This window comes from Falco peregrinus, chromosome 6 (genome assembly GCF_023634155.1).
Source record: "Falco peregrinus isolate bFalPer1 chromosome 6, bFalPer1.pri, whole genome shotgun sequence".
Classification (NCBI taxonomy): Eukaryota; Metazoa; Chordata; class Aves; order Falconiformes; family Falconidae; genus Falco; species Falco peregrinus.
The window spans coordinates 7,878,083-7,904,911 of record NC_073726.1 but is presented as its reverse complement, the minus strand read 5'-3'; the positions used below and the strand labels follow the sequence as shown (position 1 = coordinate 7,904,911).

Sequence of the window (26,829 nt, the reverse complement as noted above, 5' to 3'; positions counted from 1 at the left end):
GTATTCCCTACTTTAACAGATGTAAAAGGTTTTGCAAGAGCCTGGCACTGTTGTACTGAAAGATATCTCTCTTCATTGGGAGCAAGCCCGCTCTATGCAAAAATAACTCCCACCTATGGGCATAACACACCACATATCGCCTCCATATGAACCAAAGAGTGTGTTTTTTGGAATACTTGTTCCTTGTGATGGGTAGTGGGACTGTGTAAGGTAGCACCCAAGAAGGCGTTCCTGGGCATTTTGTTGTGCTAACAGGTACCAGGGTATTGTGACTCACTGGCACAGTGCTTTCAGAGCTGGTGGGGATGAGCTTTTGTGGCAAAGCATGCATACTTCCTGAGTGAGCTGAAAATCCAAAGGCTGGAGATAGGCTATAGAACAAGAGGCTTCTGTTGGTACAATTAAATAAGAGAAATAAGTTCAAGGCACATATTTCTAGGGTAAAAGAATCTGTTTTTCTTGCTGATGAAAACAAGAAATCAGTCTTACAAGACTACCCGCCTCAGCAAAGCTGTTATTCTTTTTATTCAATGCATTAGAAAACCAGGAAAATAAGTAGACATGCATCTGGATTCCAGTGAACCTGCCTGGTACATCACTCTAGAAATAAAATTCCCATTTATACATAGAATTTACAGGACAGAAATTTGCTAAAACTGATCTAAAGCTGACATGATGAAATCCAGAAGGAAAAGGTTTTACTGTGATTGACAGAAGTTAATGTTGCCTATTTTTTCACTATGGAACATAAGAAATGAGTTGAACATGTTTTATATTTCCCAGAACTAGCAATTTTCTGTCCTTGGAAAGTTTTAGAGGGAGGAGCTCAGAGGTGCTGTGGGAGGGACTAAAATTCATATTAAAGTTTTGGCATGAGAGGGAGAATTGTCAGAGTGGAAGGTTTCTTCTGAGGTTTTGCTTTTTTAGTTCCAATTTAGGATGATAAGTATTCATGTTCAGATTCTTCTAGTAATTCTTCTTTGGAATTCTGATTGTCAGATTATTCCCAGGATTGAAGAATGTGGACTTTCATGTTCTCAGGTAATCTCTTACTTGTTTCTATTTACTATCTATTAATATAGTAGTTGTATGCTGCCAAAATAATTGTAAGAAAAGCAAGAAAGCAAAAATGGAAGAATATTTAAGCTGTCCTGAACATTCACTTTAAATTCTTGTCATTCTAAGTATCCAATGTAGGAAAGATGACTGTTAGGAAGGGAGTAAGAAAATGCATCTTATGCTATTTCCAATTGCTGTTGTTAGTATCTTTTTTAATACATCTTTTGTATTTAAAAAAAATATTTAATTCATATGAATTAATTTGGAGCGTCAGTTTTTACAACAACAATGGTGCCAAAGAGATGAGGGATGCAGGAATGGGAGGTTTCAGAAATTGCTGATTACGTTAGGAATATCCAAAACACTGAATTTCCTGTGAAGAAATGAATTAAGCTTGAGAAAGAGCAAACCCTGTTTTTCATTTTTTGGGATGAATGTAACTGCAGTATTAAATTTAATGGCTTATGTATGTGAATAAAAGTGTAGTATGCACCATACTGTCTCTTAAATAGCTTTGAATTTTGTGTGTTTCCAAATATTCCCACAAAGGGGCAGTATGGAGATATTCTGCTTATGTTGGCATTCTGAAACTGCAAGAATAGAGTAAATACAAAGATTTAAAAAAAAGGATAGAATAATAGGGAATCTGACTTTCAGTTTTAGTGGAGGATGATAACTATGTACTTTCAACAGAGAAGTGGAATTGATGGCATGAAAGAGTATGGCTGTACAGACTTCTGCTTGAAGATGTCAGTGTTTAGGACAGGCAATGGGACATACTAAATATTGTCTAAATGTGGTGGTACTACTCAAATACTAAGTTAGTACATGTTACAGCAATTTATTCTATGTTTTAGATGTGTATCCTAGAAAATGTCAGGCAAACGTGCTTATCAAATACTAGACTGAGGGAAACCTCCTTCTCTATATTTAAAGTTGTTTAATATTCCCCCATTCAAATTCTGTAGTCTTTATTCACGTAAGTGTTTTAGAATAATAAACAATAGTCATAAGAGATTAATCTCTAGATGTACCTCAGCACTTGTCAAGAATTTTTATGTACTTAAGTATATGAATGCAAACACACACGTGTGTTAAATATTTTAAGCTCCTTGGTTTGCCGCAATGAGAGTTTAAAATAGAAATAATTTACTATTCTAATTTATCCCTCCAAAGAGTGTATATGAGTATCGGACTCAGCATGTAAAAAACAATAGCAACCTTTTTTTGGTGGGATTCAGTCTAGGGGATAGGACTTACCTGTGGGACCTTTAAAGGGCATCTTTCTCTGTCATATCTTAGGTATGTATGTTAAGAAGACTGATTCACTAGATGCCTAAGGTACAGACACAACCCTGAGGTCTAGTAGAGTGGATCCCTTTCTTTGCCTTCAGGAGTTTTTTGTACAATTTTTCCAATATTGAATGTTGGATAAGTGAGAAGGCTGTGGTTTTTTTAATTTATAGGGGAAATACATTGTTTCCAGTATAATGGAATCGATCAACCATTTGTGATGTTAAAGATAGGGTTCGGTTCATGTTCTCTATGCTATGTTTCTGCTAGTTGTATTCAGTAGAATCTTGAATGCATTAATGAGTTTTTCAGACAAAAATGTTTTCTCACTGGGAACAATAATGATCTCAACCGGACAAATTACTGCCAGCATAGCATTTTCAGTCTAGTGCAAAGCATTTTAGCTACATGAACTTTAAAGTATCATGACTAGCTTGTTAGAGAAAAATCCTTCTTCCCTTTCCTTTGGAAGTAACTTCAATTTCCCCACATAACCGACCACAATTTGTTTTGAGTTACTTTAAAAGGCAGCAGTTTATCTTCTCCATGGTTTATAACTCAATGGTCTTTACAGGGGCCCTAACCAGGGGTTATAATTTGTCTCTGTGTATGTGAAATATATGTGTGCTGCCTTCTGCTATAGCACATCAGATCACAAAGAAGAGAATCAATGGCATTTTTTATAGCAATTTGCTTAATGTGATGATGAGATAGTTTTAAAATTACATTATCAGAAGTTTTCTGTAGCTGCTATTGCTACAAGTGAGTATTCTAGATAATTGGTTTTTTCTTTATGAAGTTTTCCCATAGGTTTGTGTAGTGGTTTTCTCTTCTGCAGTGTCAGCTCTGAGGTTGTGTGGTTCTTCATAAAGCATTAGGGGAATGAAAAGCAATTGATTTGCATTTTTCTGCATTTTTCAAACTGTGGATATTGTCAGAAAGTTGTGAGCAGGTTTAATAACTGAAACTGTTGAGTTTGACCAGCAGACTAGATTATAGGGTAGCTATCTCCCTTGAATATTTGTAAGCAGTTTTGATTTCCTTGGGTACTCCTAATCAGAATAAAACATTGGTTATACTTAAGAGGGAAATAGTGACATAACTGTTTTGACATATATGACTTAAAACCCCTTCACTATGAATTTTTTAGATTTTGAATCCTATTGCAACTTCATGAATCATTATTAATTTGCTACGAATATTCAGCAAGATATCCTTGCATTGGCTTGTATAAGGCAATATCCAGGTTTCATTACTATACCACAAACTGTACGTCTTTTCAGTACAGGAAAGGAAAAACCAAAAGAACATCAGATGTTTATGCAAGTATTACATGAAAATTTAAACAGCATGAAAATACGCAACTGTGGGTTGATTGGTGGCAAAGGAACAGCAAAGCTTTTATTATGTGTTATGATTTATTTTTCCTTCCTTGTTTTAGTGGCTTGGCTTTAGAGCCCAAATGATATTCTGATATGCAAAGGTTAAACACAATGGGCTTGGTCTCCATGCCTCACCCAGTAGCAAACACAGTTATCAACCAAGTTTCCTTGTAAAAGCATAGGGGAATCCCAGCCTGCAATTGAAATTGGGTTTGTGCCCTACTCACTTTACAATCCACATTGTTTGCAGGCTGTACACAAAGAAAGGCTTAGGCCAAATTTGACTCAGCAGCTAGTAAAGATTGAGAGCACTATATTTTTTTTAAAAAAAAAGATCTCCAGAAAACTATGAAATAGTTATTTGCATTGTCTGCCATTAAATGTAGTAACATTTCCAAAGTCCACGGATAGAGAAGGAAACCCTAAACTGAATCTGGGATTTCTTTGCAGTTATAAAGATTATAGGCAGCAAATTCTTGATATAGCTGCTGCCTGTTCCTGCTATTTATACGTGGTGTTTCTTTACTGGATATTTACGCCATGGATCAGTCCGTTCTTGCTGAATACTACACACTGCAAAACCAGTGATTATAATACAGGCCTTAGGCCACTAACAGCTGAAATAAATTGGCATTCTTCGTTCATTACTAAGGTAAGCAATTAATGTTTTAAAAGTAATCCCAAGCCTCTAAAAACCAAACATGATAATCTAGGTGACATAATTAAGTTGTTCTCTAAAATCTGTTTGAAAAACTGATTTTAGACATGGAATGTCTAAAGTGTCTACAGAGCCTGATCAGAGAGACCTGGCTTCCTCAGAGTGAGTGAGAGAGGTACATACAGTGTGAAGTCCCAGTCTAGGAAGATGATTCACCCCAGACTTTTTTGCCTATGCGTTGATGTACCTGATTGGAGGAGATGCATAAAAATATAGAACATGTCCTCTGCTAGTATTTGCTGAGATGCAGCACAATCCACCAGAGCATGCCCTAGATAGAAAGCCTGAGTTTTTCATCCCTGCCTGTCACTGACTCATTTATGTGGCCCTATTCAAGTGATTTCCTTTCTCCAGTGTTCACAAGTACAAAACAGTGCTGACCTTCCTGTGTGATGTGTCTTAATTATGTGTTTTAATTAAGTGCTTTCAATACTATAATTAAATGTTAAGTACTTGTTAGTCAAAGCAGTCATACTTAAGAGGCTCATTCATATTGAGTCACTGTATCAGAGTGATATTAACCCATTTGCTTAGATATCCCTGCTTGCCTTCTGTGCTGGTAGCCAGGAGAGCTGCAGTTTAGCAAGTTCAGGTGACTTATCTCTTGGACTGTGTTTAACATTTGCTCTTAAGGTTATAAATAGCTTGGCAATGACACTTAGTTTCTATGTTTCCTGCTGTATCCTATGCAACTGGTTGGGTACCATCCCATTTCCTGACCTCCTGAGAAGAAAAAAGCCAGTGACAGATACAAGTGGGGACTTCCAAAACTTTATAGTGTACGTCATTATTAGAGCATCTACCAGCACTTACTTCAGGAGAGGTGGAGATGGAGAAAGCTCTGTAATTCAGAACTTGAAAAAAAATGCAACAGTAGCTTTTGGGTTTTTTTCTTTCTGGCTTCTTCCTCAAGAGCTCTGGAAAAAAGGTTACAAGGTCTGGAAAGAGATAAGCCACTGGAGCGGCAAGAATGGAGGCACTACAGATAATCATGAAAGTTGGGGGCAGAAGATTAACAGATATTGGTACAGGACATGACAAGGTGTCCTGAAACTGAAACACAAGGCAGTACTAGAAGCTTCACCACTGTGAGATATCAACATAAGTATGTGCAATCAGTACCTATAGCAGGAGGAAGATATTAAAAAAGTCAAGGGGTATATAAGTAAGCTCAGCAGGAGATGGAAGCAGCTGACCTTTGGCAGTGAACTTCAGCTCACAAATCTCTAGGGAGGGAATATATCCTTCCTCCATTTGGACCCAAAACTCAATGTTGAATACTGAGCTTTGGGAACAGGTGCTTTCTACAGCTGTAGAATATTGCTGGCTGACTGATGGGTTTGCAATTGGAAAGCTACTTGTAATTTGATCAAATCTAGGCAGTAAGGTCTAGGATTAGCTTAATTTGTACATTTGCTGGAGCTGGCAATGCTGTACTTGTTGCTTTGCCATGTTTGTTTATACTGTCCCGTTTTCCCTCTCTTGCCAGAATGCCTGTGCAGGGGAGAGAACCAGGGACAATCAAAAATGAGAAGGACCAATAAGAGGTTTTAGAAGACTTCTTTCTAAGCATAGCTTTGGGTGCTCTCCTGGCTTTTTGGCTCAGCATTGAGAAGCTAGGCTTCACTCCTAGATAGGCAGGTAATTTGGACCTAAGAATGAAATTTCTTCTTATATCTGACCAAAAATCATTTGATTTCTGGGAGCCATGAATGTCCATGTTCTGTGCTGTGGCTACCAGGCTGTTCAAACCAGGAATCCACATTTGAAGTTCTACACCTTGCTTTACCATCATCCATCTGGCACAGATGTTTTCATAGTAGTTTTCATATTTTCAGGAAAATATTTTTTCTTGTAATTTTTTTTGTTGTTAACATTTATTGTCTGCTTTTTGAAAACCAGGAAATAATTTGCCATCTTAAAAACACAAAACAGAAAATACGCTCTGAAGAGCAGCGTGTTGCTAAGGAAGTTCCAGACCAGCTCTGAACTACTTGGCTAGGAATGACTGCAGAACCGGTAAATTCACGTATACTCAGATATGATACAGATGCATCACAGCCCTGACCCTGCCTTCACAACTGCCAGAATTTTCTGAGGTCAAGAATAAACTGGAAAGTCACAGTAACTAATGATGCTGAGCACTGGAATAGGTTGCCAGCGGAGCTTATAGAGATCTCCATACATGCTAAGAAAATATCTCATACATGTCTCAGATAAAGGTTATTCTTCCTAAGGCAGAAATGTAGAGTAGATGGCATCTTGAGTTCTTTTCTAACCCTATCATCTCTGTTTACATTCATAATTTTCTTTTTTGTTGGAACTAAAGGTGGTCTTTCAAGTCTTATTTAACTTATTCCTTTGGAACAGTCAACAGAGCCAAAGACCTGTCTTGCTGTATTGTATATCCTGCCCTTTCAGCATGCAAAATATGGGACTCACTGTGAAAACTGTATGGGACATACCATCCAATTCAGAAAGTGTCTATATAGAAATGAAGAAAATGTTTTACTTTGAAAATTATCTGTGGCTCTTTCTCTTGCAAGAAAATATTTCAACTTAGTTGCTTTGAATATGTGTGGTAAATTTCAATCATTTCTGGAAAACTGGCTGTCCTGGAGTTGCCCCTACATGCCTGCATATTTTCAGAAAGATGAATCACATAAACAACATTGTACAGTACTAGATATGTGTTCATTGTCTTTTCTTGGAAAAACTTTGAGGAAATAGAATTTATTGCAGTTAATACATTTCACTGTCTCCAGTTTCGTTTTTCCCTTTCACCCCTACATATGCAAACTTCCTTGATCTTTTTCCCACTTCCTCATCTCCCTGACCTGCTGTTCCTTCTTCCATTACTGCAATGACAGTTTTCTCCATTACTTTTCAAAGTTTGATTATTTTGTATTATAATGTTTCCCCATTTGTGGTTTGTGGGGTTTTAAATTAATTTTTGCAATTTTCGTTATAGTATCATGCTTCATGCTTAGTTTTGGCCAGTGGTATGTGTTCTTGTATTCCCTCCCCTCCCCGCCCCCCCCCCCCCAATTATATTTTATTTATATATGATAGAATAATTTTTGGAGCATGGTCATATCTGTGTTACCTTACATTCTGCCTTTGTAGCTTATTTTCTCTTCCACTTAGGGGTAAAAATACACATACACTTTTTAGGTGAATGTGTGGCATAGGTGGTTTTCAGTGAGTAAGGGCTATCATTAAAAATGAGACATAGGGTGAAGCAACATATGAAAGTACTGAACACTTGATGGGTTTATTAAGCTGAGGCCGTGCCCAGGAATTATTGCTGCCTCTAGGGACAACAGCATGATCAGGAGAGTCAGGTGAAACAATGCTGCTGTTGTAACGTTGGTAGAATCCTGTTTCTTTGGAAGCCTTACTTTTGGACGTCTGCCTCCTTTAATTGGACTGTGCTAACTTTAGCAACTACAGTATGTGGAAGTTACCCAAGATAAAGTCAAACTATATGATCATTCCATAGTTTTTCTCCCCCCTCAACCCCTCCCAAAATTATGAGTGAATAGTAAAAAGAGAAATAGACTATGTAATGACTTTTTTGAGTAATTATTTTTGACTTTGCATTTTATATGATCTATTCTTCCTTAGCATTTGCAAATCTATTCATAACAAGCTTCTATTATCAGTTATCTCAAAATGCAAATGTTTCAGCTGGAATACACAGAATAGATGCTTTCAGTAGGTCTTTTCTACATGGCAGATTTTGAATGTTTTTTGATTTTTCACACTGCTAGTTCTTTCAGAGAAAGGTGTTTTTGGCTTTTGTTGCTCTTGATAGGAGTAGAAAGGCGTGTATGCAGGGATTCTCTCTTGATAGGAGAGGAAAAGCATGTATGCATGGATTATGGTTTAAGATTTCTGATGTAGGATTAAGACTTTTGGATGCCATAATAATACAAATATGAATAGTTAGGAAATAATCCTCTCTGTCAAAAAATTTCAACTATACAGCTGTGAAAAAAAGTTTTTAATGTACATGTACTAAGAAGATTTTCCTCATTTTGCTGTGGCTAGAGTGTTTCTGTAAGTCAAGCAAGCATAATTAGAGATAGCCAGGCATCTTTAAGGCTTAACATCATTCCATCTTTAATGGAAGAAGTTTCTTAACTGATACTGTGGCACCAGGAAGGATGCAGTGGCCTCTCAGGACTGCCATCCAAGACTACCACTGCTTCTAGCATGGCCTGAGGGATCATTTGTATGGCCTTACATTCTTACACAGCAACATAACAAGCTTAGGCTAGAATAAAACCAAATTCAACATTTAAGAATATTTCTCAGCAGGAAGAGCTATAATCAGGGGTAATTCCAAGTTTGTTTAGGTTTGAAATTTTTCTCTGTCTAAGAAGAGGGAGAAACACCATTTTTATGGGAGCTACAAAAACCAGAAGCATGTGCTCCTGCATTTCTCTCCATGGCTTTGAAGGGTGTCTCAGCCCTGACACGTAGCCTCCAAAGTCTTGGAACTGTTAGAAGAAATTATTGTCAAGTGCATTTTGCTGTTCTAAATTTTATTATGACTTTGTGATCCATGCTGGCAGGGTTGGGATTAGCAAATTCATTTTTCTTTTGAAGCCCCTCCACCCCCAACATTTCAGGATAGTTTCTGTGCAACATTCACCTATTCTATGACCCTGCTCCTTTCCTATGATTCCAGGTTATTAAATACAGATTAAATGGAGATCATGAGAAAGCATTAGCAACTTGTCAGGGCAGTGTGAGAAACCTGCATATTCAGCATTGTGCTGCCTCAAGTTAGGCAAGGGAAAAAGTTAAGCATCAGGTTAGTCTGATCTCCACTCTCTAGAGCCCAGGCACCTGAGTTATGAGCCAGTTTGATGTTCTTTATTAGAGTAGCTGTGGAGAGCCACTCTTCCAAAGTTTCAGTTTCTGAGTTTCTGGTGTTTTGGGTTTTTTGTTTGTTTGGTTTTTTTTTTCTGATAACTGCTTAAAATAAAATCTAAGTAGCCTTTGAAGTAGGAAACAGATCTCCCATTTGAATGTCGAAAGCACTTAGCTTTAAAAACTACACTGCATCTTGCCTGTCCTTCTCTCAGACCACTGTACTTTCATTTCCTCTCTATACAGTATCACTGCTTTGACAGTAGGCCTGGGAAACCCTCTCATTTACTGGGCAGCATGGTGAACAGACAATTTAGGGTTAGAACTGCTTCAGATTAAGGAAGATGTTGAAGCTGGTGGTCCCTTGAGCTAAGGTCTTGAAAAATGGCATATAAAAGCTGGAATATGCCCATATTCTGCTTTCATCTTCTAATATTTCCAGTCTGAAAGAAGCTAAGCTTGAGTTTTTTTCATTTAACCTCTGTTACTATTAAATATCCTCCAGCTACCTGCTATGCTGGGCGATGTGCATGTTTTACAAGAGCATGTATGCTATCCCAAAGACCTTTGGCATGAGCTGGATGTCATTTACAGCTTCATTCTGGTCATGAACTAAACAGCAAACTACATGCATCCAGGAAGCTTTCAAATCAGAAAGGAAGGTGCCTGATAAGCTTACGTGCCCCTGTTAGGTGGCAATTATTAGGGTGTCATGGATCATGTTGTTTGGCTGAGATTACTACAGTTTGCTTAAATCATGTTTCAGGTACCTAAATCCTCTTTTAGATTTGGCTGACTCAATCTTACTTTGCAAATGACTGCAAATTTTGGCTTCATTTTAATACCAGAAGTAATGCAGAATCCATACAGAGAAAGTGCCTTACTTGGAAATTATGTGACCCTTTTCTCATGGGCAAAGCTGAAGTTTGTGTAGGTGTATTGGGTTTGTGTGGTAAGGTTGTGGTGGTTGGGGGCTTCTGTGAGAAGCTGCTAAAAGTTTCCCCTATGTCTGATGGAGTCAATGTGAGCTAGCTCCAAGACAGATCCACCATTGGCCATGGCCCATCGATGATGGTGGTAGCACCTCAGTGATAACGTATTTAAGAAGGGGAAAAAGTTGCGATGCAACAGCAACTGCAACCAGAAGAGGGGAGTGTGAATACGTAAGAGAAACAACTCTGCAGACCCAAGGTCATTGAAGGAGGAGGGGGAGGAGGTGCTCCAGGTACTGGAGCAGAGATTCCCTTGCAGCCCATGGTGAAGACCACGATGAGGCAGGCTGTGCCTGCAGCCCATGGAGGTTGACAGTGGAGCAGACATCTGCCTGCAGCCTGTTGAGGACCCCATGCTGGACTGGGGGATGACGGAAGGAGGCTGTGACCCTGTGGGAAGCCCGTGCTAGAGCAGGCTGCTGGCAGGACCTGTGGAGAGAGGAACCCACACTGGAACAATTTTGCTGGCAGGACTTGTGACCCCATGGGGGAACCAATGCTGGAGCAGTCTGTAACTGAAGGACGGCACTGCATGGAAGGGACCCGTGCTGCAGTGTTTGTGAAGAACTGCAGCCCATGGGAAGGACTCGTGGGAGAAGTTCATGGAGAACTGTCTCCTGTGGGAAGGACCTCATGCTGGAGCAGGGGAAGAGTGTGAGGAGTCCTCCCTGTGAGGAGGAAGGAATAGCAGAGACAGTGTGTGATGAAGTGACCACACCCCCTGTTCCCCATCTTCCTACGCCAAGTGGCGGGAGGAGGTAGAGAAAATCGGGGGTAAAGCTGAGCCTGGGGTAAAGGGAGGGGATGGGGGACAGCGTTTTAAGATTTAGCTTTTATTTTTTCATTATCTTGCTCTGATTTAATTGGTAATAAATTAAATAAATTTCCCCAAGCCGAGTCTGTTTTGCCCATGATGGTACTTGGTGAGTGATCTCCCTGCCCGTATCTTGATTGATGAACCTTTTGTTACATTTTCTTTCCCCTGCCCAGTTGAGGAGGGGAGTGGTAGATTGGCTTTGGTGGGCACCTGGCATCCAGCGAGGGTCAACGCACCACAACAGGCAAAAAGTTTTTTTCTGACTTGGATCTGATTCAAAGTTCATTCAAATCATTGGAAAGAGTTTCACTCAACCATAGTCCTACACAATTTGTGAATGTGAGCAGTATGGCATTTATTATAAAGGTCAAAGTGTACAGCAGAGCACTGTTCTGCTCCTGGGACTGACCCTAAACTTAAGCAAAGCGAGGAATTGCCTAGAGCAAAACATCGAGGACTTTGCTGTGTATGCCAGAGCACTGGAAAGCCAGGCCTGCAATGTGTTCCCTCTTTGCTGAGCAGTAGTGTTAGGATGTATAAGATGACAGTAACTGGAATAGAAAAAGATCTTCAGGCCAAAAGAAAAGTAAGTATTTCCAAAAGAATTAATCACCGCCTCCAGCAGCAGCAGGAAGAGTAATTCTATCCTGGAGGGTCTCTTCTCATAATTTTCACTTCGGTTCTGGCTTTTCTTTTTTTCTTTTACCTTTTCTGTGGCAATCTCATTGCCTCCAGGTTCCAGGCACCTCTGAGGCTGTAAGTCTCAGTGCTGTCAGCGCTGCTGAGGGATCTTGACTAAGTTTTTCTTGTAGGCTCTTCTGGGCTACAGAGATTGTTCCACCATCCTAACCTCAAAGCATGAACAATCCATAGTTGTCTGGAGAGCTTGTGGAATCTATGTCCTCCAGTTTTTCAAGAAATGGCCAAAGTAATGACTGACTTGAAGTGGTGTTGGTGATAGTACTGCTTCTAGCAGAAGGCTGGACTTGGTGACCTCCAGAGACTTCTTCCACCCTGAATTTCTTTGATTCCTTTTTATCATCCTCTGTATGAGATCTCCAGTCATTCATTGAAATAACCGTTAATGCTGTGCTAGAGTGTCCCCGTCTCATTGTTAGGTTAGAAGTGCTGATTTGGTAGATTAGTTGTCCTTTCAAGTAGCTGAGTGGTCTGAAATTTTTGACACTCTGTGTGTGGGGTGGTGCTGATTTACACCAGCTGAGGGTATGGCATTCAAAGTGCATTTTAATTTTACTTTGTCTATTGTATGTAATTCTGTTGGTTAACAACTTGTATTAAAATTTTATGAAACATGACATCAAAATGATTGACAATTTTTTTTTGTTTTGTTTTTTATTTCTTAAAAAAAGAAGCTAGAGCATATTTTTGCTTCAAGCAAATTCTGTTTCTAGTCCTAGAGTTGAAGCATACAATAGAACAGGCAGCTTTTATTTCTGACTGTCATAGCTCCCTTTGGTCCAGTAAATTTAAAAGCAAGTGGTTTCTGTGTAGGTCCTTTTTGTATCACAACATTATTTTTAAATACAATTCACTTAAAAAAAATACAAGGGGGGAGTATTCTTCCCAGTTGTGAGACCTCATAGCAATGTTGTTTTGACAGGACATTCACTTATAGGATAAATGCATGTCACTGCAAACAGTTCCCAGAAATATAATTACTGTGCTGCCAACTCTTTCACTTGTTCTGCTCTGTAAAAAAGATAAAGCCATGTAGCCACAGTAATGGTCAGGAGACATTATATGCCACATGCAGTCCAGCTAAAATATGGGACAGTCCAGTTAAAATATGGGAACAGGATTCCTCTACATCAGTACAGTGCAGAAAGATATGCATGCTGTGAAGACAGAACTCTCTGTTGTACCTGTATACTAGCAGGCAAACAGAAGGGCAAAAATCTGAAGGGCCTGAGGGTGTTGTGTTAGTCATGTGCTCCTGCATTACTCAAGTACTGCTAGACTTTGTGTAAAGGAAGCGTTGGCCGTGTGACAAAGAGCAGGTTGTAGAGGACAGAGTCTGTACATTTGCATATATGTATGAAGTGGCAAATAGTGCAGGAAACAAAGATTGGTAAAAGGCTATGCTTTAGACCACTGTGAAGCCTTGCTGAAGACTGGCCAATAATCTTCAATAAAACTAGTAATCCCTTCCCTGTTTTTTCATTGTCAGTTCACTATTTAGTTGAGAGCACATCAATATCGTGTTAACACAGGCAAGACATTACCTTGCTCTGTTGGATGGGCACAAGCCAGGTATCATCCAAAAAATGTGTGACATTGTTAGCACTGTACTGACCCTGAGCTTAATATCCCACTTCTCAGCAGCACTTATCTTCTCAGGTTCAGCACTGCACTAATGTGCTGGAATGGTTCTTGTTCAGCTTGGGACGCATGCAGAGAGACTCAGGGCTGCATAATGCGTAGGCAGGACTCAGCTGTTTTGTTTTTAGCATTCTGTAAAAAAATCGAGCATCATCCAGGTGCTATTGTAGAAGCAGTAGTTTAAAGTAGTCAAAAGTAATGCTTTTCCGTAAGTTCAGGTGCCTATTCCTTTTCTGCATGGATAACAGGCCAAATGTTTCCTCTTATGATTACTTAACTGATCCCTGTTCACATGTATCTGATCACCACAGTGTCAATAAAAATTGAAGAACAACCTTGTGGTCTGGCAAAAATTAAAAAGGATCATCAGTAAGATAGTTTTACCTTGGCAATGAATGCAATTACACATGACATCAAAACAAATACAGATGCTCCTTTTGAGAAAAAGTCTTTTGGGGACACTATCAGCAGTACGACCTATGAATTTTAAACAGTTCTAAATATTCATATTATGTGTATTAATCAGTATAATTCCTCTAGTTCTCAGTAAATATAACTACAATTTAATAAAATTGCCAAGTGTGTTCCATAGGCCCATTATTTTTCTTTTTCACTCATTTCCAATAACGTGCTTTTTTGTGTAAATAATTGTCCATGATATAGTTAAGAATTTTTCTAGTGGGATGGGAATCATTGTGTTATCCCTGTGCTTCCTCTTACTGTAAAGAATTCTGTTTCCTTATATTTGGTAAGATAAATACAGGGGTAGCCTTTATAGGACTAGAATGAGAAAAGTCCATTGAGGTTCCAATCTCCACCAGCATCAAGGACATGTGAAGTGCAAAGCTGTTATCTATTTTGCCTGTGAAAACAGCTCTGGAAAAAGCTAAAGCATACTCAGTTGTTTTCATTTGTGAAGTTCTCCCTAGATATTATCTGGGGTCGAAGGTCTCTATGAAGGAAATTGCAGTCATTTGTTGATAGTCTGAGGAGCTTATGTTACAGCTTTGAATCCTCTCTGTTTCCATCCAAAGTTCAAATCATATAGATCCACATCACTTTGAGTGTGGCTGTCCATTGCTCAAAAATCTTTTTCTTCATGGAGGCGATCACATTAGCATTGCCAGTTTTTTCACTAGAGGCCATGAGAATCATTTACGACTCTTATGGCGTAGCATCTGTAGGCTCTTCCCTCCGTGAACTGAATGAGGTGAGCAGATGGAGAAGGGAAGGCTGCTGCTGGATTGTTTGCATAGAAGAGGGTAAGTACCTCCCTCTCTGTACTGGAGGATAACTACTGATATGACATAGTTGTGGTGCTCCCAACTGAGAAAAAGAATATTGCGAAGGCACCAAATTTACAAGGCACCAAATACATCCTAAAGGGAAACTGTATTCAGAACTGTGTGTGGTTCTGGTCACTCCGTTTGGACATTTACATTAAAGTAGAAACGGCTGCAGAGAAGGGTAATGGTAGAAGGAAATCTTGTTTTATTAGAGAGGAATAAGAGTTTGGCTTCTATACTCTTGCAAAAAAAGCTGAGAAAAGGTGTATTACTGGTTGTAGATAACTGGAAAGTATATTCCAGGGTGGAAAGCACCCATTAGGAAAATATTCTTCACTAGGAGGGTGGTCAATCAATGGAACAGGCTCCCCAGGGAAGTGGTCACAGCACCAAGCCTGTCAGAATTCAAGGAGCATCTGGATGATGCTCTTAGTCATACGGTTTAGTTTTAGGTAGTCCTGTGAGGAGCAGGGAGTTGTACTTGATGATCCTTATGGGTCACTTCCAACCTGAGATATTCTATGATTCATGATTTTATTTAAGTGAAAAGATAATGGGCTCAATCAAAAGTCAATACAAGATAACTATTATTGTGCTTACATTAGAAATTAAAAGTTTTGGTGCTGGCAAAGAACAGGGCTTATAGAGCAGCCTTGGCTACTGGATCAGTGCAAGTCTGACTGATTTTAACATTAAGCTTCACCAGTTTTTGAAAGAGATTAAATGATGTGGTACCTGTGGTTTTCAGGGTATTAGGCCCAGATCTGGAACATCCTTTCTAATTGCGTGCAGAATAAGTTGGATTTGTGCAGAGCATCCCCTCTCAACTAGAAATCAAAAAAACTACATTGTTAATCATCTTTATCAGCCTTTTGGCTACAAATTCAGCATCAGTTATTGCAAGACCATACTTTCCGCGTGTTGTAAAAACACATGAAGTCCTATGCTTACTTCTAATGGTGGTCAAAGAGCAGAAACTGCTGGAACAGATGGAAACATCAGAATATGGTCATGTTCCTTTTTTTCTGCCCTCTCAGACAATAGAACCTAAAGTAGAAATGTAGGTAACAGCTTTGCCACTGAGGAGCTCTCAAAAGGGGGAAAAACTGTTCACTCTGCATTCACTGACTTTGAAATAGGCACCTTAATGACTGAGTGTTAAGTGTCTGACAACCTGGTTCCAGTTAAAGAATACATTTTAAGGCATTTTCAGAGATATTACTATTACTCACAGAGTTGTGGAAGAGCTGCCGCCACCTCTTCTATGAACAAACTAACAGACTGCAGAACCAAATTTGCCTCAGTCTTTCCTGCATGACAGGACATTTCTACAATTCTGTGCTTGATTCAGTGCCTGGCAATGTAAGAGGAAATGGGAAGCAGGTCTAATCTTTGTTCCTTTTCCTTGGCAATTTTAATTCATGAAAATACTCTCTGTGTCCCCAAATCCAAGTCTACCTCTGCTGATCTCACTTTCTTCTCTACAGTCTTTAAACAAAGCAATGTGATACTACAATTAGCTTAGATTGAAGAGAAGTTGCTGTGCTAGCTAAAAAGTTGGCACCACACCTTCTATTCAGAATGCTGCACGTTGGTGGTGTCTGTTCAGATAACCTCTAGCTATAGTTGAGTAATACCACAAATGGGGAAAACCCTAGAGAAATAGGAAAATCCCTAACTGTTTGTGCATTGTGTAAGTATATTTTGCTTAGGCTCTTTGCCAAAGCAGATATGAATCAAAGATGCTCTCTGTATGAGAGTAAAAAGTACTATCATGTTCAGGATCTTATTTTTGCATAAAAGACACCCACGGCATTTGTGAAAGGGGAAGAAAATTTCCATTCTGGTTTTAGTGTATTATGTCTTTCTATTGTATTCGTAGCTGAAAATTCCTGAAAACAAAAGATATAGAAAGTGGGAGAGGAACTTGGTTTATTTATTTGAGTTCTTCTTTGAGACAAATGGCCTCTTTTGACTATTTTGCAAAATGATTATAAAAGAATATGCCACCCTCAACCCCCCTTGGTCTTGTACAATAAAAAGAAACAGTTATTAAAAATAGGGAATTGAGCTGTGACCAAATGCTTGCTGTAACTGGCAAGTGTTTGTGCAAATGTTTGATTATTTATGTAAACCTTCCCAACAACTCCTCACCCAGAACAAAACCAAGTGCCAAAGAATGACAAAACATCTCCCTACTAGAACAAAAATCACTGATGGATATGTTTATTTTTTCCTGTGGAGACGATAAAAAAGTAAATGCAGGATGGTCCTGGGAAGTGCTCAGATGATAGGATTCATCGGAGCAACAGTGAAAAACAATAATTAATTGGATAGACTAGAAGATTTAGGAGGATTTCTGCATCGTCCCACAGCCCCACAGAAGTGGGTGAGGTTTTTTTCTTCGTATTTGTAACTGAAGATAATCTATTTACAGACGATTTGCAGTTTTCAGGTGTCATAACAGGGGCTCCAAAGCACTGCCCTTCTTTGAGTAAAAGGCTGAATCCTGTGAGTTTTGTGAGATCTTTGTTGTTTACTTCAATGGGACCTTGATTTTTTTCTTAATGTATTTTTGCACCATTATTGTAACCAGAAAGAACTGTTAGAGATGTTAGTTTAAAGATGATATTCTGAGAAATTTTGACTGGCAGTTGGGAATTCTCTCAAGCCACCTAACCAAAATATTTTCAATAGTCTGGCTGCAAAATGGGAAGTTAAAATTACGGAAGTAATTTGCTAAATTATCAACTTTATGAGAGATTAATTTCTTCCAGTAAGCAGTGGCTCAGCAATTAGTTGATCCAACAGTTAGGTTTTCTCACCAAGAAAGCTCCCTAACTCACTAGATTTTTTGCAGTCATTTTGTATATTTGTCTAATCCACTCCCTAAGGCCATGGAGAACCTCAAGAAAAGAAACTGAATTCAAATTGTCCTTCTGCACAGTCCTGCAGTGTTTGATTAGAAGTAATTCAAAATTATGGTTTTGAAACAGCAGTTAAAATTCCAGTAGTTTTATATGAGCTGGCATGTTCCACTTTTATTTGTTTAGTGTTGCACTGAATTATTCAGAAAGTTACAGTCTTTCTATTGATGAATGTGCATTGGGAGAATCAGCAGACTACAAATGATTCTTTTTCTTTTGAGGAGGGCAGAAAAAATTCATAAATGACAAACATTTATATGAACACATTACAGCAGAAATGAGGTCATATCAGTTACATTTTTCTATCCTTCAGGGGGATTTGAGGAATTTGTAAAACCACCGAAATAGAAGTACTCCAGTTTTAGTACATTTATGTAAAGAAGTTTGATTTCCTTTATAGAATCATAGAACAGTTTGGGTTGGAAGGAACCTGTAAAGGTCATCTAGTCCAACCCCCGTGCAGTGAGTAGTGACATCTTCAACTAGATCAGGTTGCTCAGAGCCCACTCCAACCTGACCTTGAATGTTTCCAGGGAAGGGGCATCTACCACCTCTCTGGGCAACCTCTTCCAGTGTCTCACCACCCTCATTGAAAAAATGTCTTCCTTAGGTCCAATCTAGATCTACCCTTTCTTAGTTTAAGAGCATTACCCCTTGTCGTACTGCAACAGGCCCTACTTCTCTGAGTGTTGTAGTATTGTGTAGAAGCAGCCAAAGTAGTATCTTTAACAATGTCAAAAATAATTTTTATAATCTTCAGTCTATGAAAGTATATGACAATCTCTGTCTTACTATAAAAAGTAGTTTAAAATGCCACCTTTTATGCATCTGCACTTTTATGAGTCGTAGTGACAAACTGCCAATCGTAAAAGATGACAACTTACCTCCAGAAGTGATTATTAAAAATAAAAGTGCCAAAAGGACAAAGGAATGAGAACTAGTACAGGTTAGGTACTGGTCACTGGCTTTCTAAAGGCCTTATTTAGCAAGCTTATCTAGCGAAAAAGGCGGCAATGAAAGACAGAAAACGCCCTTCCCAGGTACTGTAGGCAGCTGCCACAGCGTAGCTAACATGCTGTCGCTTCTCATCTGCAGAAATAATACGATTTCGCTTTACAGCTGTGTTTATGATGAGGACAGAAATGTGGACAAAAGCCTCATGGAAGACCAAGCTGTAGCTATTTTGTGATGTGCTAATGCTTACCCAGGCTGCAGTCTCGTTTGTCTGCTACTTGAGAACTTCCAAATGTCCACTGAGAGGCTTTTGCTGACTCTAAGACTCACAGGCTTACTGGCAAGATCCTAAAATGTTTTGATAGGACTGGGAGCTCCAGTCCATTTGACAACAGAGGAGATAAAGTGTGCCTGCTTATTTTGTGGGTGTGACAAAAGTGTCTCTGTGGATGAGACACTGATTTTAAAGGAAAGCTGAGGGGAACATATATGCCCTATACAAAGGAATACTGGTATAAATGCGATGTCAGAAACATGAATCCCAGCACAGCGGAAAAGAGTATTTGCTGGCTAAGTAATAGCCTTTTTTTAGAAGTTATGCATAGTAGTCAAAATAAGATTTGTTATTTTTATACTCTAAAGAATTTTAGCGTGTGGCTAAGTGTTTATTTTACTGGGAAAAAGGATGTGGTCTGTTTGAAAGATAGCTGTAAACTTGTTGAAAACTGTGTCAGGTTCACTTTGCCTCTTACAAAAACACTTTCATGCTTGAACACGGTAAGTATTGTGCCTGAGTAATTTCATTTTCAGGATTCTGAGCCAGATAGTTCTCAGAAATAAAAAGGCAAGTCTTATTTCTGAACTTAATTTGCAGTTACTGTAATACTTCCTTCCATTGGTCTAGTATGATCTTCTAAAAATCATATACTATTCAATAGTGTTCTAGATCTGTTCCATTAAGAAATTGCTTGGTTTCTTTGCCCTGGTATGAAGCAGTCCATTGTAAAGTTTGGCAAAACAATAAATAAGCTTTTGGTCAGTGTAAATGGCAGTATCTGCTAAAATGATGTCTGTATTTGATGGAACTGTTATACTTGTTACAAAAATTGCACCTCAGTCAAAATAATGAAAATAAGGATAATGCTGATCTTATGTCCCTGTATATATCAGGCTGTCATATGCAGTAGTGATGTGCATTTTCACTGTTTTTGAAAACCTTTTTTTTAACTCAAAAAGTATTTTGTTGTGGACTGTGAATATGTTTATTTGTTTAAGGTATGTTTATTTGTGTACAATGATAATAATTTTTTTTGTAACCTCAGCTTTTATAATATTTTTGTTTCTGTTTGCAGGGGATTCATTGTAAAAGCAAACCTTCCAGTGAGTATACATAATTAATATTTTTACTGCGTATGTTTTTGAAGGATAATTTATTGCAGATAATAAATCCATTTCCCTGGTGACATACAGTTCACTCTGACAGGGTATTTGCCACCAGTTTCCTTCTACAAAACATCGGAAATTCATAGACTTTGATTAATATTATGTTAATAATGGCTATGCACTATTGTTTTATGGTTTTCCTTGCCACAGTTGGTCACTGGGAGAATTTGCTTAGTCATTTCACGTATTTTTATTGCTCCTACTTACTATTATTGCCTACAGTAATAATACAGGCTCTTAAATTACCTGAACTCTGAAGCCTCCATCAATCACTCCTCCTGCGCACACAGTCACTTGACAGGGAAGTAGGAGGAAGCTGCCGTGCAGGCAGTCCCCTCTAAGAGGACAGTCTTAGCTGGAGGCCCAGCTCTGAGCACCGCTTTTCTCCCTGGTGCCTTTCCTGGATCTGTGTGGCAGAGACTCCACAGACAAGGAGAAGCTGTGATGCTGAGCCACACGCATGTGAGATGCTGGTGCTATCTCAGTGGGGTGTGAGCCAAACATCAGCTGTCACGAGTCTTCCTCTGAAAGCATGGCATTTATGGGAGGTGGAGAGAAAGAACATAGCTGTGGAAGGGGTGCATTTAAAAGTCCTACCTGAAAAAGTCTCTAGCCTTCTGCCGGTGTGCAAAGTGAACCGTTGGTGGCTGGGTCAAGGATTGTGAATGAATCTTTTTAGGATTAGGCAGTTGACGTGCTAGTTACACAAACTATGTGGAAGGTAGAAGAAAAAAACAGGGATGTTGACCTTTGCTCTGCCTAGCAGAAGCATGCCTTCATACCCTCGGGCAGCACAGGCTGAGGAAACCAAACCCTTCAACCCTGGTCTCAAAGAGAAGAACTTGGTTATGAATCTGTGCTGGGTATTACACAAATACAAATCTAGATAGTGGAGACTTACTACAGGTACCACGAGGTGGTGATTCATTCCACCCATCTTAGGACAAAGTGATTTATATGCTGGGAGGGAGATGAGAGAGGTTCTCCTTTTCTGTTGACTGCCAGAGGTGTTTAGATGATGCACATAAGCTAAAACTAGATGTTTAGCTCTTAGCTGGATGTAGACTTTGGGCACTGAAGAGTTTGTAAACTAAAGATCCTTATCTTTCAAGATGATGTGCGTGAAGCTGATTGTAGGTTTTCAGTGTTGCCTGAAAATGACTTATCAACTATCTTTAACACAAGAAACATGTAGGATGACTCAGCCTTACAGGGATGATGAAAAAACAGTTTTTAGTTTTCACCTTAATTCACTTGCGCAACTGTGGGTGTATACTTATTTCCATACTTCCTTTTCTACAGTCATTCTTTTTATTATATATTATTTGAGGGAAAATTACCTTAAAAGACCTTAACTGTATAATAGAGCACCTTTACAGTAGTTATTGCTTTTAGCTGCAACAAAAAGATGAGTTTATTTCCTAAAATTTGCAACTATCAGCTCAGTAGTATTTGGCAAACATAACTTTGACTCTGCCTTCTCCCTTCTGCTCTTCTAGGCTATTAGTAGTACATAAGGACTACGGTGGTATTTGAAATTCACTGTAATATATCCAGACATTGACATCAATATATCAACGATTTGAAGAGCATTACATTCTCAGAAAATGTATTTGGCTATTTCACGTACGGCTGTGAAACCCTTGTAATTTACTGTGCATTGAAATCTGTTGTGAAAGAGAGGTGGTCAGTCTGATATTTAATCAATTTCATAATAGCTGTAAGTACCTTTAACTGGCCAATTTTGGTATTTATTAACTGAAGTGCACCATGTGGTTATCTTAGGAGAGCATATCTAGTTTGTTTATGAATTTTGTTGAATCATCCTAATGCACAGATGCAGCAGATACTGTGGTAAATCATATGCAAATAGGTTTGAAATGTTACTGTAATTTATAGTCATGGAATGATGCTCCAGTGAAGCAATTTTAGCATGCTTTAGTTATGCTCATAGATTTAGCACTGTCAGTATCCCAAGTAGTTCAGATTCTTACAGTTTTTGTAGGGAAGAAATAGACAAAAAACCAGTTAGCATTTTCTATTGGGTGTTGGCCTGGACCTCTTATTAATGGGTTTCCCCTGGATTTTTTTTTGCTGTTCTCCAATTTCATCTTCTTGCCTGAGGCTTCAAATTATCCATCTAATCATTTCTATTGCGTATTCATTGCTCAGCTCTGGCTTCTGTACATAAGTGTATATAAGGTGTGTTTTGCTGTTGTGACAGTTCTAGGTTGATTGCTGCATGATCAGATAAAAAAATAATCTGCTGTGGTTGAGCTGATGGTGGAAGTACAAGGAAAGTGTCTACATGCTGAATAATAAGCCTTGACTTCTTTATGCCTGGGCTTATATGTGTCCATAATTAAGGAATCTTTTATTACAGCAACAATCCCTATCTCATGTAGGGCTAATTACAGCTGTAATTCATAAACATAAAATTTAGGCAAGATTTACTCGGCAGATGGTTTGTGTAGCAAGATGTATCTTCATGTCTTCTGGGGTGTAGATCAAACTACTCGTGAGAAAAGGGAAGAGGAGTGTATTCCAGAGGAAGCTATCTAAGGGGGGGATTAAAAGATGATAAGGTAAGAGTTTACTAAAGAATTAGTCAGAAATGAGTCTCATACTGTGATGACTTATAGGATGAAAATTATTTTCTGTCAGCTCTTCCATGTATTATATATTTATTGTGATCCAAAGCTAATATGCTCGTGCATGATATGATTCCTTTAGATTATTATTAATGAGTTTTGAAGCATCTTTTGCAATTCTCAAAATGTATCATAAAATTAATGGAAAAAACCCAAAGTGGAAGAGTAATTTCATTTTATCTAGTGTATTACTTATTTATTCTCATTTTGAAGGAAGAAGCTGTGATCAAGGAGGACACTGTCATTGCTTATGGACAGACAGTGGTCCCTAAAACTGTGTGTGTGTGTGTGTGTGTGTGCATCTGCCTGGTACTGATCCAATGTCACTAATGCACCCGGGTATGACTTAGGATTCTCCTGATATAATTCCAAGCCTGTGACATCTGATAGCACCATACCTCAGGCAGTAATAACTAAGGACCAAATTCAAGTAAGTCATGATAGTCTTTCCTAAAAGTGAGTAAGGTCAGATGGTACAGTCAAATTTACCCAAACAGAATACTTTGTAAAGAACTGTCAGCTTTGGCAATGTACGTACATACGTACACACGTACACACACACACACACACACACACACACTGCTCTTCCCTTCAATAATTTCTACACAGACATAGGAATGGCCAAGATTATAGGTCTGGATCAAGAAATTTACACCAACAACCAAGAAATTAAGTAGAAACACTTGCTTCTGGATACCATTTGGTATCCACAACTGTATGCCATACGATGCAGTCAAGAAAATATCTTTTGAGCAAAGAGACAGAGCTAAAACTAATCACTTATCACATTATTAGTAATAATTATCAGGCAGTTCTGCAATATAATAACCTCCCAATTAACTGTGGGTGGATTGATTGGGTGTTGTACAATAACTCAGTCCTGAGATACTTTCAGAATTATTACACCACCCATTCTTGGAACATGGGATACAATGTTCACATCTGGCTGCTGTGCACTGTACTTCTTAAAGTTGCCTCATCTCTGTGGAAACACATTTGCAAATTCTTCAGAAGTCAATGTACTTCACTGCTCTTAAAGGCTGATTTGTGTATTTTGAATGATCTGTGGTTTTTCTTTGGTTTGCACAAGTTGTCTTCTCTCATTGCCAATGATACCTTGGATAATTGACAGTTGACTCTGCTGTCAGTTGAGGTAAGGTGTCCTTGTTTTCCATTCTTTCCACTTAGTTCATATCAGCATATCCTGTTGCTTCCAAAAGGTGCTTTATGGCACAAACACAGGATAATGGAGTGGAGATTCAGGTGTGAAGCGTTTGCCTTTTCCTTTTTTTGATATGTATCATGCAGGACTTATTTCTCCTGATACCAAGTGTGAGTCACCTTAAGGCCTGACAGATTCAAGCCAAGGTACCACATTTATGTCAGCCTGTCTTCATGTCCTGCATGTATCAGTATCTGATCCTTGACAATGTGTTTCAGCTGCAACTGGACACTGTGAAAGTGAGGATGTCGTAATATAGAAAGAGGTCCTGTACAAGTTAACACACTTTCAGTCTTTAAATTTAGAGCACTTCAATGAAGGGCTAAGTAAGGGTAAGCTTTGCCCTTCCTTCTCCTCCGCATCCTACCTTTCTTCTGTGAGAACTGTGGGTATGTCTTCTGTGTGAGTCAATGGGCATCCACACTTCACAACAATTCTTGGGCAGACATTGAGGGATGCATCCTTTCCCTACGATTTGAGTTAAGAGTGTTGTATTTTATGGCAAGCACAGTATTGTGGCACTGCTGTTTCATACTATTCTCTTTGCCGTAGCAGTTGAACTCCTTCGAGGAGTATGTTAAGACATATGACTAATAAGAGTCAAATGTTTTTTTTTGTTTTTCGAGCCTCTCCCCAGGGGGAGTAGAATACTTCATTTTACTTGGGTGTCTTTTAACTTTCATGCTATGTACCAAAGTGAGAAGGGTAAGAAATATTTCACAGAAATTACTGTGGTGTAGTTACAGATAAAATGAGGTGTGCTGCATTGTATACCACAAAGCCAAGGGACAAAACCCTTGCTATTTATTCTGATAGTTTCTTAGACTCTTTAATTTTTGGGACTACAAACAATGTATGTAAGGTAGAGAAGCCCAAGGAATACATTGGGGATTAAATCCACTGTACCAGCATAAATTCATAAATAAAGAACTGATTTCTGTGCAGGGCTGCCTGAGAAGTAGAAAGAATTGAAATATGGCTAACTGGTGAGACTTGGGGCCTTAAGACTGTTTTTTTTTTTTTTTTTCTTTTACATTAGCCTACAGAAGGCAGCTTGCAAACTGATGTCCTAAGGCTTTGGGATGACTAAATTTCCATAGGAAAATAAGATGAGACAGAGACATAGTAGCTGTGTTCTGTGCCTACTGTTCACACCTTAAAGAAGGCCTGGATAGTGTTTATTCTGGTTTTGTTGTTCTAGTGTAAAGCAGAAGGAAATCCTGAGGGACTTTTCCATGACTAGGAATGCAATGGTGCCCTCTTGTGTGAAAGTGTTATTTTAGCCAGCCGTTGAGACCATCAGCCAATCCTAAAAATAAAATACTATGAGAGTGCTCACAGTATACAGGTAATGGTTTTGAAAAAGAGTTTAAATGAACTATTAATCTAGCCACAATCTAGCAGATCTGATTATTTAAAACCACTGTTGGTCTAGGTGTGCTCTGCTAGCCTTAATTGTTAAAGTGTGTTTGCTTCTTCTTGTGGGTTAAGACTTCCCCAAGCCAGCAAATTTATTATCAAAACCCATCTGCAATGCAGTTCTTTCCGCCCCCCTGCATTACTAGTGAAGCCAACTGGTTATGTTGGCCATGTGGAAGTGTTAGGTAAAGTACTGGTTTTGCTGAAGTCAATGGTGACTTTCCTACTGATTTCAGTAGAGGTGAACCTTTACCTTTCTTTGGTGCTTTCTCTCCCCTAGATATCCTGTACACAATGAGATTTTTCTGTCTTTGCATTTGTATTTGCAGGTGGCATTTTTAACAGCTTCTGCCACGATGCCCCTGCATCTTTATCTTCTATGGTACTGAAAAGCATGAAGATCTCAACAGTGATGAAATGTGTCCAAGGAAGCCCATGCTCTCTTCATTTAAACATTAAAGGAACTCTGAGTCTGGATGGTAGGAAGCAGATTTGCTACTGAATCATTTCTGTTTACTTTTTGCTTATAGCTGTTCAGCCAAATTTTGTTCCATATTGCAATATTTGTGTCCAAGCTGTTTTCATGTAGTTATATCAGAAAGACATTTTTTGTGAAACTATTTTACTACAAAGCAGGATAAAGCCATGGCCCTTCTCAAGGGGATGAGAGCTGCGGTAATGAATTCAAGACAGCTGGATTTTTACTTCCAGCATAATACATTTAACTTGTCCTCTACCGGTGCCCCAAGCATACTGCTGCCCTTTTTTTCTTGCTCTGACATGCATGCATGCATACACACACACACACAGAGACACACACAGTGAGAATTCTGTCTGCCCTGGTGACTCAGACATGAGTGACTTCCCCAACAGAAGGAGAAACACTTTTGGCGTCTGAAGTTACAATTCTGCACTAAACCAAAATGAAAGCACTCAAGCTTTGCCATAGTCTATTTTTACTACCACCTTGCCATTATCTGCTTAGTGTGTTACCATTTAGAGATTTCCTGGTGTGCTTCACTCAGCCTTAATTTATTTTTTAAATTTGCGTAATTAAAGCTTTATTTTTTAGCAATCTGTATGAAATCCTTGCGTCTACCCCCATGTGTGTGTTATATATAATGCCTCTTTTTTAACAGAGACAAAATACATGTGCCTTTCACTTAGAAGGAAAGATTATGATACAGTATATTTTAATTTATTTTTTCTTTTTCTTAAAGATGCTCAGATTAGATTTTTGATATTTATTCCTAACTCATTTCAGAGAATATCCGTGGGCTGGAAATATGTTCTCTTTCACTGGACACACAGCAATCTCAGTGCACAAATGTGAGATTTGCTAGGAAAAAAAGCATGATGCTTAATGGAAAGAAGGTAGACTCTTTTTTTGGGTTGTTTTTCATTTAAATGTTTATGAGTCTTTGACAGAAATACTTTTTGTATCT

At 38.7% G+C, this 26,829-nt stretch overlaps 1 protein-coding gene across 3 annotated transcripts in view; it reads left to right on the top strand.

The window, feature by feature from the left end:
* The first annotated feature begins 203 nt into the window (after positions 1-203).
* Positions 204-26,829, top strand: part of IL17REL (interleukin 17 receptor E like) — a 48,754-nt gene continuing 22,128 nt past the window's right edge. For 2 of the 3 annotated variants that reach the window (XM_055809192.1, XM_055809191.1), the window contains exons 1-4: positions 204-1,041; positions 20,002-20,029; positions 25,714-25,863; positions 26,649-26,758. In XM_055809192.1, the coding sequence (XP_055665167.1) occupies positions 940-1,041; positions 20,002-20,029; positions 25,714-25,863; positions 26,649-26,758 (390 nt within the window). In that variant the 5' untranslated portion in view covers positions 204-939. The remainder of the gene's footprint in view (positions 1,042-20,001; positions 20,030-25,713; positions 25,864-26,648; positions 26,759-26,829) is intronic. The other variant, XM_055809193.1, reaches the window with a different exon arrangement.